Source organism: Pleurodeles waltl, chromosome 9, assembly GCF_031143425.1.
Source record: "Pleurodeles waltl isolate 20211129_DDA chromosome 9, aPleWal1.hap1.20221129, whole genome shotgun sequence".
NCBI lineage: Eukaryota > Metazoa > Chordata > Amphibia > Caudata > Salamandridae > Pleurodeles > Pleurodeles waltl.
The window spans coordinates 1,186,122,541-1,186,137,149 of NC_090448.1; the positions used below are offsets into that span (position 1 = coordinate 1,186,122,541).

Below are 14,609 nucleotides of genomic sequence, written 5' to 3' on the forward strand. Positions count from 1 at the left end.
CTGGGCTGAGGGGGGCCCCTAGAGCTCGGGGGACCCCCGCAACGCGGAGGCCGCAGGGATCTTTGTTACGCCACTGTCGGTGGGGAGGGGGCGGGGGGGCAGAAATTGACCTTTAACTCACTTTTCAAGCACATAACCAATCAACATTTGTGTACTCATAGGATTGTTCAGGGAATCTCCTTTACACCCCCCTTCCGCCCCACACTCAGTGCGGGGGTCTGGGTATATGTGCCCCCCCAGTATCTGCCCCCGGTATCTGGGGGCTCACACACTGCAGATAGCCCCATCTTACATATTACACACAGCACCCCTGGACTTGAGCCGATCCTGCGAGCGCTGTACGGGGGTGGGGTGGTTACCGGGGCCTCCTCCACCCCAGGGACCCCAGCAGGCCTCATGAAGGGGGTGCCCCCACAACCCTACCCCTGGCACTCACCCTGCTCCGGCACACGGACTCCTCCAGCAGGCCCTGTGCGGGGGGAGGGGCTACTTGTGACTCCCCACTCCAGGGACCCCAGAAGGCCTCATGAAGGGGTGCCCCCCTCCCCCCCCCCCAAGCCAATACCCTGGCACTCACCCTGCTCCGGCACACAGACTCCTCCAGCAGGCACCCTTCCAGGACCAGGCACTGACATCCCGTGCCAGCACTGACTGCCTGTCAGCGGCCCTGGCCAATGGGAGCCCGGGCCCCTGAGTGACAGGTCCTGGCCCCGCCCCCACCCTGCCCAGCACACGTTGCTCTCAGTCTGAGAGGCAGAAGGCAGGCACTGGGCAGAGAGACACTGCCTGCTCCGGGTGGAGGAGAGCCGAGGGTGCCTGGCTGCAGGGGTGCGAGACCCCCAGGAGGGACATCACGGCAGGCCATGGGTGAGTGGGGGTGAGGGCCACTGGGGGAGGCAGGGGTGAGTGAGAAGAGGGAGTTGGAGGGGTGAGACTTCCTGCTCCGGGTGGAGGAGAGCCGAGGGTGCCTGGCTGCAGGGGTGCGAGACCCCCAGGAGGGACATCAGGGCCAGTTATGGCTGAGTGGGGGTGAGGGCCCAGGGTGGGGGAGGGCCCCTGGGAGAGGCAGGGGTGAGTGAGAAGAGGGAGCTGGAGGGGTGAGTAGAGGAGTGACAGCTCTGAAGGGCGACCATGAGGGCGGGCAGGGGGGAGTGGGAGCCGGAGAGAGCCCCTTTGGAGGGACCCCCTCCCTAGCGCAGCTGATGGATAGACAGCCAGGACGCCCCGACCGCGCTCCTGCCTCTCCTGGGTGCCCCCCACCCCCCGCAGGGTCAAGTTCAAGGCCCCAATACCGACCCTACCCCCCCCCCTGGAGCCCCCCAGCTACCCCTGGGAGGGTGGGAGCCCCGGTACCAGGGCTCACCCAGAAGCGCCTCCCAGACAAAGAGGGGACCAGGAGATGACTAAGTTTGGATGACTTGTCTGTGCAGCTCAGGGGGGCCTGGTCCGGACCAGGACAGCAGCTTTCAGACCCCCTACCGACCTGGCGTGACGTCACTGGCGTCCCTCTTTTTTCCGACACCCCAGTCCTGAGGCCCTACTATACACATCAAACCTGGTCAGAGAGCCCCCCTCCCCTCCCCCCACGCTGCCAGCCCGTGGACCCCCAGTAAACCCCACACACACCCAGGAGGGCAGACACCCCAGTAAACCCCGAGCCACCCCCAGGGGGGCACACACCCCAGTAAATCCTGAACCCCTGGCCGCGGATGGGGGCACACATAGAAACTATTCGTAACCAGCTGTATTATATGAGGAGGGGAATAGCGCTTCTCATGGGCTTGAGCTGCCTCTGGCCGCTGTGTATTTTGTCTCTTCTTTGACTTTTCCCACTCATACGTGTCTTCGCTCCAGCCTTGCATCGAGGCGCTACATTGCATGTGTATTGGTTGCCTCTAAGCACTAGCTATATCGCTCATCCATGCTGTTCTGCCTGCCTGCCTGTCGCCGTTGCTGCTTAGCGCCTTGTAAATTATCGCTTTATGTGTTGCCTCTAAACGCTATCTGTGCCTCACGTCTTCTACCCTTCATTGCTCTGAGCTCCGAAGTCGGTTCTTCAGTTCCTTCGCAGCACTAGGTTCCCAGCTTCCTGCTGCATCGTTTCCAGGCACTGTCTGCACACGTGTGATCCTCGCTCTGCCTTTAAGCGCTTTAATTCCTACATATCGGCCCATATTTATACTTTTTGACGCTAAACTGCGCTAACGCAGTTTAGCGTCAAAAAATTTAGCGCCGTCTAACGCCATTCTGAAGCGCCATGCGGGCGCCGTATTTATGGAATGGCGTTAGCCGGCGCTAGCAGACCGGCGCTGCCTGGTGTGCGTGGAAAAAAACCACGTAGACCAGGCAGCGCCGGCGTAGGGGGAAAATGGCGTTAGGGCGTCTTAAAATGGGGCAAGTCAGGTTGAGGCAAAAAAATCGCCTCAACCCGATTTGCGCCATTATTTTCGACGCCCAGACGCCATTTAAATGACTCCTGTCTTAGTAAAGACAGGAGTCATGCCCCCTTGCCCAATGGCCATGCCCAGGGGACTTATGTCCCCTCGGCATGGTCATTGGGCATAGTGGCATGTAGGGGGGCACAAATAAGGCCCCCCTATGCCACCCAAAAAAAAATAAAAAATGTAAAAAATTATACTTACCTGAACTTACCTGAATGTCCCTGGGGTGGGTCCCTCCATCCTTGGGTGTCCTCCTGGGGTGGGCAGGGGTGGCAGGGGGGGTCCCTGGGGGCAGGGGAGGGCACCTGTGGGCTCATTTTGAGCCCACAGGCCCCTTAACGCCTACCCGGACCCAGGCGTTAAATAGTGGCGCAAATGCGGGGTTTTTTGACCCGCCACCTCCCGGGCGTGATTTTTGCCCGGGAGTATAAATACGGCGCATTTGCGTCGCCGTCATTTTTTTAGACGGGAACGCCTTCCTTGCATCTCATTAACGCAAGGAAGGCATTCACGCAAAAAAATGACGCTCTTTACTCATACTTTGGCGCTAGACGCGTCTAACGCCAAAGTATAAATATGGCGTTAGTTTTGCGCCGAATTTGCGTCGAAAAAAACGACGCTAATTCGGCGCAAACGGAGTATAAATACGGGCCATCGTGTTTTGCGGTATAATGAACACGAACTCGCCCCGAAGGTCTCGGAGCGCTGTACGTGAGCACGGGTGACGCTACACAAGGATACCTTCCTTTGTTTGTGGTGGCCGCGGGGACATTAAATGATTTGCCCAGAATCCCGGGACGTTGATCCACCCCGAAACGCGAACCTGGTTCCCCAACTCCAAGGGCGGCAGCGCTGGCCGTTTACGCCACATCCTCTCCCTAACCTTTTGGGATCACCCGTCCCCCTATCACTGCAAACCGCCTTGAGGGCTGCGTGTTCTTCTTCCCCCCTGGACACTATTTCTGTACTTTGGGGGGTTAATTTATTAAATGTTTACATTATGTGCGCCTCGGGAGGTAGAGAGCTGCTGAAAAATGTATGTAAACGCGAAAAGATAGTAAAAAGCGCACGTTTCAGACAGAGGGAAATAACAAAACGAAAATAAGGCGAAATATTAAAATAAAGTAGCAGAGAGAGACAGAAGTGGGGGCGCTCGGGGTCCCCGCATCGGACCAGAGCCGGCAGCTAAACTTGACCATTTACGAGTTTCTGGGGTGCCTGGATGTCTAGCAATGAGGGGGGGCGTGGGGGGAAGCGCCCCGCAGGACTCTCTGGTCTTCCTAGGCACCCCGAAGCCGATACCGGACCATAAAGGGGGCTCCTGGAGCCGCGGTACCCCGGCTATAGGCGCAAAGAAAACATATCTGAGCGCACGGGCGCCTGAGAGGTTGCAAAGCGCCTCGAACTGCGCGCCAAAGTGAAACCGAAACTAAGCAGCGAGGACGACAGGGGAGGCCCGGGCACACGACAGCAGTGGACACCGGACACCCACCCATCACCGGGCATTCACCAGCGGGCACCGGGCACCCACCACATCCGAGGGGGGCCGAGGCCTGTAAAGACCCCCCTGAGCCCGGATTGGGCCCAGAGGGGGTGGTCGCGGGGCGGCACCGGGCGGGCGCAGATATTAAGGGAGTCATTAAACGGTGCCTGGCACTGGAAGGGGTAGTAATGGGGGTGCTTGGTGATAAGAGGGTCCGAAGGAGGCCGAGAAGGAGAGGCGCAAAACTCCAAAAAACTAAAGAATAAAACAATTATTGGACCAGGGAGGCAACACGTTCCCAAAAATAACAAAAAAAGCGCTTTTCGAGGGTTTTGTTTGCAGCGCAGTGGAGGGCTTCAGGCCGCTGCGACAGAAAGGCACTTCCTCGTTATTTGTCCGAATGTGTATAGCTCCTCGAGGCGCCTCCGGGGTCCAAACCCCCAGTGTGCTCACAGCTGCACACGGATCACACGTGTTTTAAGGGTGCCCCCAGGGGCGCGTAGGTGTCCATGTACTGGGGGAAGAGGGCCCCATACTGGGCCCCGGGGCCCATCGGCACCAAGGAGACGTGACGCCCCCGCAGGGCGCTCCGTCAATGTGTCACACGCGCCGCCTCTAGGCACTATATGACCCTCAGCTACGCATTGCCTTTAGTCGCTGTACACAGAGTTATGTCTTAGCGCTATATGCATGAGTTGTACCTGCAGTGCCTGTGGAGCGCTTTGCATCGGTCACCTACAGCTTTGTCCTACGTACTGCGTGCACCACATAGTATTGCATTACCACTAAGTGCTACGCACACGGCCTGCTCTTCAGTTTCTTCTAGGCGCTGCTGATACTACCTGCTAATCATTGCTTCTAAGTGCTACACAAACTACCGGTTCTTTAATGACCTGTTAACGCTGTTGTTATCTCACTTTCCTGTGTTGTTTGTAGACACACTGTGTCACCCATTATTGTGCTGCGTCGAGGCGCTATGCGTGCTGCCCTGTATACTTCTGACCCCACCTGGCCTAGCAGATCCTGAGTCCCAGTCTCGTAATCCTTCGAGGCGCTATGTGTTCTGCCCTCTCCCTCGCTGACCCCTCTATGCTCTTTCCTTTCAGGTCCAGAGTGCGAGTGTACATTTCACCAATCCTCTTACTGCCTCGAGGCACTGTGTCTTCTGTCCTCTCCACGGCTCTCCCCTTACATCTGGTGCTGCCTCTAGGCGCTATGTGTGCAGTTCTCTCCACCGTTCACCCCTATGTTCTCACACTGTCACTAGGCGCTATATACTCTGCCCTCCCACCACTGTCCCTCACTGCTCCTACTGCTTCCAGGCGCTATGTGTCCAGTTCTCTCCTCCGCTCACCTCTGCTTTATCACTGCCTTTAGGGACTATGTGTGCCGTTCTCTCCACCGCTGGCCCTCTCTGCTCCTACTGCCTTTAGGCGCTATGTGTCCAGTTCTCTCCACAGGTCACCTCTCTGTTTTCTCACTGCCTCTAGGGACAGTGTGCAGTTCTCTCCACCGCTCAGCCCTCTGTCCTCGAACTATCTCTAGGCGCTATGTCCTCTCTACCGCTCAACCCTTACATCTGGAAACTGCCTCTAAGCGCTGTGTGTCCATCCCTCTCCACAGCTCATCCCTCTCTCCTCCTACTGCCTCTAGGTGCTATGTGCCCAGCCCTTTGCACCGGTCACCCCTCTCTACTCCTACTGTCGCACGGCGCTACGCCCTGTGCCCTCTCCACCGCAGACCCTTTCTCTTCCTAACGCCTCTAGGCGCTATGTGCCCAGCTCTTTCCAGCGCTGACCCTTTCTGCTGCTACTGCCTCTAGGCCCTATGTGTGCCGCAATCTCAACAGCTCAGTCCCCTGTTCTCGCACTGTCTCTAGGCGCTATGTGCCCAGTTCTCTCCACCGCTGGCCCTCTCTGCTCCCGCTGCATCTAGGCGCTATGTGTCCAGTCCTCTCCAGCGCTGACCCTTCTCCCCTTGCCTTGCAGAGCCCGCCTTCGGGGAGGTGAACCAGCTGGGAGGGGTCTTCGTGAACGGGCGCCCCCTGCCCACCGCCGTGCGCCTGCGGATCGTGGAGCTGGCCCAGCTGGGCATCCGGCCCTGTGACATCAGTCGCCAGCTGCGGGTGTCCCACGGGTGCGTCAGCAAGATCCTGGCCCGGTACCAGGAGACGGGCTCCATCCTGCCCGGGGCCATCGGGGGCAGCAAGCCCCGGGTCACCACCCCGTCCGTGGTGCGCCACATCCGGGCCTACAAGCAGCGGGACCCGGGCATCTTCGCCTGGGAGATCCGGGACCGGCTGCTGGCCGAGGGCGTCTGCGACAAGTACAGCGTGCCCTCGGTGAGCTCCATCAGCCGCATCCTGCGCAACAAGGTGGGCGCTATGTGCCCGGCGGGGGAGGGGCAGGGCAAGGGGCGCCCGTCGGCGCCGCCCTACGGGCCCCTCTACCCCTACCCGTGCGCCAAGGGGGGCGCCCACCCCGGCCTGCCCACCGTGCCCGGCGCCCTGGCACTGCCCCGGGCCTGGCCCTCCTCGCACTCGGTCACCGACATCCTGGGGATCCGCTCCATCACCGACCAAGGTAAGGACGGGGGCGCTGGGGGGGAGGGGGGGGCCAGGGGTGGTACTGGGGGGCACTGAGCACTGGGGGCGTCGGGGACTGGGAGGCACTGGGGGCGTGAGCTCGGTACTGGAGGGCCGGAGGTGGGCACTGGAGGGCAGCGGGCACCACCCATGACCAGCGCGGGTGGACACTGGCTGACCCCTGGTCTGGTGTTCAGGGGTCTCCAACTCTTTCGTGAGGGGGAGCAGGAGCTGGGGTGGGGGTTCAATCCCCAGTAATGCTCTTCTTGAGACATCACATACAGTCGAGTGCAGATGACAGCGTCACCTCTAACCACCCCATGGCTCGGACCGAAGGTATGCGGTATGTGTGGTGTGTGTGGCATATGTGGTGTGTGAGACGCATGTATTTGAGTGCATGTAGTGCATCTGGTGTTTGTGGTATATCTGGTGTGTCATGTATGTGGCGTGTGTTGTGCTTACGGTATGTGTGGTGTATGTGGTATGTGTGGTGTATGCGGTGTATGTGCCGCATTTCTCAGTCGGGGCTTCAGACCTGTGACATACCTTCGCCCCGTGCGAATAATTACTTATTTGATGATATTTCTTGACAATTGGCGGGGTGAAGGCGCCGCATTATTGGTCCAAGACAAGGCGCTATTATAAGCAGCCCACGGCCCAGGGGACCCCTCAGCACAACCCCGTGTGTCCAGTCCAGGGCCGTCCCGACTGGAGCGGGAGCTGCTTCCGCCCAGACGTCCTGCTCCAGGCGCTAGACTCCGTACACACCACCGATGTGTGCCCGAGGGGGCCATCCCTGGCGAGGGCTCCGTTCCAGGGTGAGAGGGGGGCTGGTGTCTGTAGGGGAGCCCTGGGGCAGTACCTGGGGGGTTCGGCCAGATTTGTGGCACCTACTGGGGTGGGCGTCTTAAATGCGTGTGCCCCCTGCAGCCCCCTCCCCCAGGGCAGTTCAAAGAGGGTAGGGAGTTCTGGGGAGCAAAAGGGCTCAAAGGTCGTGGCGTGCAGGCTAGGACAGGGTTCAGGAGGTATCGGGGTGCAGGCTAGGATGGGTGAAAATCATCACAAAACTCGGCTGCAGCTTTGCACGTGGGATGTATTGTCAGTTTATATGTAGGACAGACCACGTCACTACCGACGATAGAGCGCCTTACACAGAGGTACCCGTATATAGCGCATCTGTTCACCAGCACCTATGGGGAAACATACACAGAGCTTCCCATGGACGCCTCCCCTGTCTACACAAGTGACCCAGGCCACACCAGGGACGCGTCCCCTGTCTACACAAGTGACACAGGCCACAACAGGGACGCGTCCCCTGTCTACACAAGTGACCAGGGCCACACCAGGGATGCGTCCCCTGTCTACCCAAGTGACAGAGGCCACAACAGGGACGTCCCTGTCTACACAAGTGATCAGGGCCACACCAGGGACGCGTCCCCTGTCTACACAAGTGACACAGGCCACAACAGGGACGCGTCCCCTGTCTACACAAGTGACCAGGGCCACACCAGGGACGCGTCCCCTGTCTACACAAGTGACCCAGGCCACACCAGGGACGCGTCCGCTGTCTCCACAAGGGACCAGGGCCGCACCAGGGACGCGTCCCCTGTCTACACAAGTGACCCCGATCTCGCCAGGGGCGCGTCCCCTGTCTACACAAGTGACCCCGATCTCGCCAGGGGCGCGTCCCCTGTCTACACAAGTGACACGGGCCGCACCAGGGACGCGTCCCCTGTCTACACATGTGACAAGGGCCGCACCAGGGATGCGTCCCCCGTCTACACAAGTGACACAGGCCACACCAGGGACTCGTCCCCCGTCTACACAAGTGACACAGGCTGCTCCAGGGACGCGTCCCCTGTCTACACAAGTGACCAGGGCCACACCAGGGACGCGTCCCCTGTCTACACAAGTGACCCAGGCCACACCAGGGACGCGTCCGCTGTCTCCACAAGGGACCAGGGCCGCACCAGGGACGCATCCCCTGTCTACACAAGTGACCCAGGCCACACCAGGGATGCGTCCCCTTTCTACACAAGTGACCAGGGCCTCACCAGGGACGCGTCCCCCATCTACACAAGTGACACAGGCCACACCAGGGACGCGTCCCCTGTCTACACAAGTGACACAGGCGCTCCAGGGACACTTCCCCTGTCTACACAAGTGACCCAGGCCACACCAGGGACGCGTCCGCTGTCTCCACAAGGGACCAGGGCCGCACCAGGGACGCATCCCCTGTCTACACAAGTGCCAAGGGATGCGTCCCCTGTCTCCACAAGTGACACAGGCCGCTCCAGGGACGCGTCCCCTGTCTACACAAGTGCCAAGGGCCGCTCCAGGGACGCGTCCCCTGTCTACACAAGTGACACAGGCCGCTCCAGGGACGCGTCCCCGGTCTACACAAGTGCCAAGGTCCGCTCCAGGGACGCTTCTCCTGTCTACACAAGTGACACAGGCCGCTCCAGGGACGCGTCCCCTGTCTACACAAGTGACCAGGGCCACACCAGGGACGCGTCCCCTGACTACACAAGTGGCCCAGGCCACACCAGGGATGCGTCCCCTGTCTACACAAGTGACCAGGGCCGCACCAGGGACGCGACCCCGGTCTACACAAGTGACACGCGCCGCTCCAGGGATGCGTCCCCTGTCTACACAAGTAACCCAGAGCTCTCCAGAGACGGGTCCCCTATCTACACAAGTGACACGGGCCACTCCAGGGACGCGTCCCCTGTCGACACAAGTGACACGGGCCGCTCCAGGGACGCGTCCCCTGTCTACACTAGTTGCAAGGGCCACACCAGGGGGCGCGTCCCCTGTCTACACAAGTGACCCTGCTCTCTCCATGGACGCGTCCCCTGTCTACACAAGTGACCGTGATCTCTCCAGGGACTCGTCCCCTATCTACACAAGTGACCCAGGCCACACCAGGGACGCGTCCGCTGTCTCCACAAGGGACCAGGGCCGCACCAGGGCCGCATTCCCTGTCTACACAAGTGGCCCAGGCCACACCAGGGACGCGTCCCCCGTCTACACAAGTGACACAGGCCGCTCCAGGGACGCGTCCCCGGTCTACACAAGTGCCAAGGTCCGCTCCAGGGTCGCTTCTCCTGTCTACACAAGTGACACAGGCCGCTCCAGGGACTCGTCCCCTGTCTACACAAGTGACCAGGGCCACACCAGGGACGCGTCCCCTGACTACACAAGTGGCCCAGGCCACACCAGGGACGCGTCCCCTGTCTACACAAGTGACCAGGGCCGCACAAGGGACGCGACCCCGGTCTACACAAGTGACACGCGCTGCTCCAGGGATGCGTCCCCTGTCTACTCAAGTGACCCAGATCTCTCCATGGACCCGTCCCCTGTCTACACAAGTAACCCAGAGCTCTCCAGAGACGCGTCCCCTATCTACACAAGTGACCTAGGCCACACATGGGACGCGTCCCCTGTCTACACAAGTGACACGGGCCGCTCCAGGGAGGCGTCCCCTGTCGACACAAGTGACACAGGCCGCTCCAGGGACGCGTCCCCTGTCTACACTAGTTGCAAGGGCCACACCAGGGACACGTCCACGTCTACACAAGTAACCCAGAGCTCTCCAGAGACGCATCCCCTATCTACACAAGTGACCCAGGCCACACATGGGACGCGTCCCCGGTCTACACAAGTGACCAGGGCCGCACCAGGGACGCGTCGCCTGTCTACACAAGTGACACGGGCCGCTCCAGGGTCGCGTCCCCTGTGTACACTAGTTGCAAGGGCCACACCAGGGACACATCCCCCATCTACACAAGTAACCCAGAGCTCTCCAGAGACGCGTCCCCTATCTACACAAGTGACCCAGGCCACACATGGGACGCGTCCCCTGTCTACACAAGTGACACAGGCCGCTCCAGGGACGTGTCCCCTGTCTACACAAGTGCCAAGGGCCGCTCCAGGGACGCGTCCCCTGTCTACACAAGTGACACAGGCCACACCAGGGACGCGTCCCCTGTCTACACAAGTGACACAGGCCGCTCCAGGGACGCGTCCCCAGTCTACACAAGTGCCAAGGTCCGCTCCAGGGACGCTTCTCCTGTCTACACAAGTGACACAGGCCGCTCCAGGGACGCGTCCCCTGTCTACACAAGTGACCAGGGCCACACCAGGGACGCATCCCCTGTCTACACAAGTGACACAGGCCACACCAGGGACGCATCCCCTGTCTACACAAGTGACACAGGCCGCTCCAGGGTCGCGTCCCCTGTCTACACTAGTTGCAAGGGCCACACCAGGGACACGTCCCCCGTCTACACAAGTAACCCAGAGCTCTCCAGAGACGCGTCCCCTATCTACACAAGTGACCCAGGCCACACATGGGACGCGTCCCCTGTCTACACAAGTGACACAGGCGGCTCCAGGGACGTGTCCCCTGTCTACACAAGTGCCAAGGGCCGCTCCAGGGACGCGTCCCCTGTCTACACAAGTGACACAGGCCGCTCCAGGGACGCGTCCCCTGTCTACACAAGTGACCAGGGCCGCTCCAGGGACGCGTCCCCTGTCTACACAAGTGACACAGGCCGCTCCAGGGGGCGCGTCCCCTGTCTACACAAGTGACCCTGCTCTCTCTATGGACGCGTCCCCTGTCTACACAAGTGACCGTGATCTCTCCAGGGATGCATCCCCTATCTACACAAGTTACCAGGGCCGCACCAGGGACGCATCCCCTGTCTACACAAGTGACCAGGGCCACACCAGGGACGCGTCCCCCGTCTACACAAGTGACACGGGCCGCTCCAGGGACGTGTCCCCTGTCTACACAAGTGACACAGGCCGCTCCAGGGGGCGCGTCCCCTGTCTACACAAGTGACCCTGCTCTCTCTATGGACGCGTCCCCTGTCTACACAAGTGACCGTGATCTCTCCAGGGATGCATCCCCTATCTACACAAGTTACCAGGGCCGCACCAGGGACGCATCCCCTGTCTACACAAGTGACCAGGGCCACACCAGGGACGCGTCCCCCGTCTACACAAGTGACACGGGCCACACCAGGGACGCGTCCCCCGTCTACACAAGTGACCAGGGCCACACCAGGGACGCGTCCCCCGTCTACACAAGTGACACGGGCCACACCAGGGACGCGTCCCCCGTCTACACAAGTGATCAGGGCCTCACCAGGGACGCGTCCCCTGTCTACACAAGTGACCAGGGCCTCACCAGGGACGCGTCCCCCATCTACACAAGTGACACAGGCCACACCAGGGACGCGTCCCCTGTCTACACAAGTGATCAGGGCCACACCAGGGACGCGTCCCCTGTCTACACAAGTGATCAGGGCCTCACCAGGGACGCGTCCCCCATCTACATAAGTGACACAGGCCACACCAGGGACGCGTCCCCTGTCTACACAAGTGACCAGGGCCTCACCAGGGACGCGTCCCCCATCTACACAAGTGACACGGGCCACACCAGGGACGCGTCCCCCGTCTACACAAGTGATCAGGGCCTCACCAGGGACGCGTCCCCCATCTACACAAGTGACCAGGGCCTCACCAGGGACGCATCCCCCATCTACACAAGTGATCAGGGCCACACCAGGGACGCGTCCCCCATCTACACAAGTGACACGGGCCACACCAGGGACGCGTCCCCCGTCTACACAAGTGATCAGGGCCTCACCAGGGACGCGTCCCCCGTCTACACAAGTGACCAGGGCCTCACCAGGGACGCGTCCCCCATCTACACAAGTGATCAGGGCCACACCAGGGACGCGTCCCCTGTCTACACAAGTGACCAGGGCCTCACCAGGGACGCGTCCCCCATCTACACAAGTGACACAGGCCACACCAGGGACGCGTCCCCTGTCTACACAAGTGACCAGGGCCACACCAGGGACGCGTCCCCCGTCTACACAAGTGACACGGGCCACACCAGGGACGCGTCCCCTGTCTACACAAGTGATCAGGGCCACACCAGGGACGCGTCCCCTGTCTACACAAGTGACCAGGGCCTCACCAGGGACGCGTCCCCCATCTACACAAGTGACACAGGCCACACCAGGGACGCGTACCCCATCTACACAAGTGACACAGGCCACACCAGGGACGCGTCCCCCGTCTACACAAGTGACACAGGCCACACCAGGGACGCGTCCCCTGTCTACACAAGTGACACAGGCCACACCAGGGACGCGTCCCCCGTCTACACAAGTGACACAGGCCACACCAGGGACGCGTCCCCTGTCTACACAAGTGATCAGGGCCTCACCAGGGACTCGTCACAGGCCGCACGGGTTGCTCTCTGAGTCTGGGCCACTGTGGGGACCCCCAACCCCAAGTTGGTTTAATCCAGAGGGGCCCAGACCGAGACAGTTCACGGTGTGTGTGAGGGGGTCCCTTCCGAAGACCCCCGGGGCGCCCAGAGGCTCAAGAGTTCTGTAGAGGGGTGGAAGGGGGAGGGGCGAAAACCCGGGGCGGCCAGAGACCCTCGAACTGGGAGAGTTCACTAGAGGGGTACGGGGGCGGAGGGGCGGTGCTCCAGGAGACCCCCGGGGCGCTCAGCCCCGCAATCAGTGCCGCTCTCAGACCGGAAGTGGAGAGAGGGTAATTGGGCAGTTCTGGTGTTTCCACCCCGGCCCCAGAGACTGCAGGGCTGTGACTGTTCCTCCGCCTCCGAGACAAATTGTTTTCCTTCTGGGGTGAAGCGAGTGTTTCCGTCCGGGGGCCTGTGCACGCTTCATTCAGTGTGCACAGCGTGTGTGGGCCTGTTCACCCTGTGCACGTGTGTGTGTATGCTGTGTATATATACTGGATGTGCGTGTGGGTATACTGCTTGTGTGCACGTGTGTATGCTGTGTGTGTGACTAATGGTGGACTGCATGTATGTGTACTGACTGTGTATTTACTATATATGTGTGTGTGGGTGTGTATACTGACTGTGTGTATGTACACTGTGCGTGTGTGTACACTGACTGTGTGCATGTATGCATGCTGTGTGTGGCCCTACGGGGTTTGTTCATCCTGTGTGTACTGACTGTGTGTGCATGTGTGTATTCTGACTGTGTGTTTACTATATGTGTGGGTGTGTTTACAGTCTGTATGTCTGCATGTATGTATGTATGTTCCCTGTCTTTCCCCAGTATGCATATATACATATATGTGCGCGTGTGTGTCTATTTACAGTCTTCGTATGTTACTCGCTGTAGATGTGTGCTCATCTATACATGTGTAATTCGCGTGTGTATGTTTGAGGGTACACGCGCACATAGCTGGACTGACTGCATATATTCACAGCATATGCACGTGAGTCATAGCACACGCACACACGCGCACACGCCAGTAGACCCGGCTCCGGCGGGAAGCTCCCCAGTTTTGAGTCCAAGGATGGCGTTACGTTGCTGCCCCCGCTGCAGTAGAGGTCAGAGGGGGACACACTCTCCAGGTCACATTGTAGTCTCCCTCTTTCCACTATAAAATGTGTGTCAGACGTGTATGCAGTCCTTCACTGTGGGCGAGTGTTGTGTGTGAGTATCTGTGTGAGTATGTGTGAGTGTGTGTTGTGAGTGAGTGTGTGTTGTGTGTGATGTGTGTGAGTGTGTGTGTTGTGTGTGTGAGTGTGTGTGAGAGTATGTGTGAGTGTGTGTTGTGAGTGAGTGCGTGTTGTGTGTGATGTGTGTGTGTTGTGTGTGATGTGTGTGAGTGTGTGTGTTGTGTGTGTGAGTGTGTGTGTGAGTATGTGTGAGTGTGTGTTGTGAGTGAGTGTGTGTTGTGTGTGATGTGTGTGTGTTGTGTGTGATGTGTGTGAGTGTGTGTGTTGTGTGTGTGAGTGTGTGTGTGAGTATGTGTGAGTGTGTGTTGTGTGTGATGTGTGTGTGTTGTGTGTGTGAGTGTGTGTGTGAGTATGTGTGAGTGTGTGTTGTGAGTGAGTGTGTGTTGTGTGTGATGTGTGTGTGTTGTGTGTGTGAGTGTGTGTGTGAGTATGTGTGAGTGTGTGTTGTGAGTGAGTGTGTGATGTGTGTGTGTTGTGTGTGTGAGTGTGTGTGTGTTGTGTGTGTGAGAGTGTGTGTGTGGTGGGTGTGCAATCACAGAATGTTTAGTTGTTTTGTAAAGTGCTCACAGGTGACTA

General features: G+C 59.6%; 1 protein-coding gene across 2 annotated transcripts in view; it reads left to right on the forward strand.

Moving 5' to 3' along the window:
* The first annotated feature begins 636 nt into the window (after positions 1 to 636).
* PAX9 (paired box 9) overlaps positions 637 to 14,609 on the forward strand; it is a 160,519-nt gene continuing 146,546 nt past the window's right edge. Inside the window, exons 1-2 of one of the 2 annotated variants that reach the window (XM_069209139.1) lie at positions 637 to 867; positions 5,913 to 6,506. In XM_069209139.1, coding sequence (XP_069065240.1) covers positions 864 to 867; positions 5,913 to 6,506 — 598 coding nt within the window. In that variant the 5' untranslated portion in view covers positions 637 to 863. The remainder of the gene's footprint in view (positions 868 to 5,912; positions 6,507 to 14,609) is intronic. The other variant, XM_069209138.1, reaches the window with a different exon arrangement.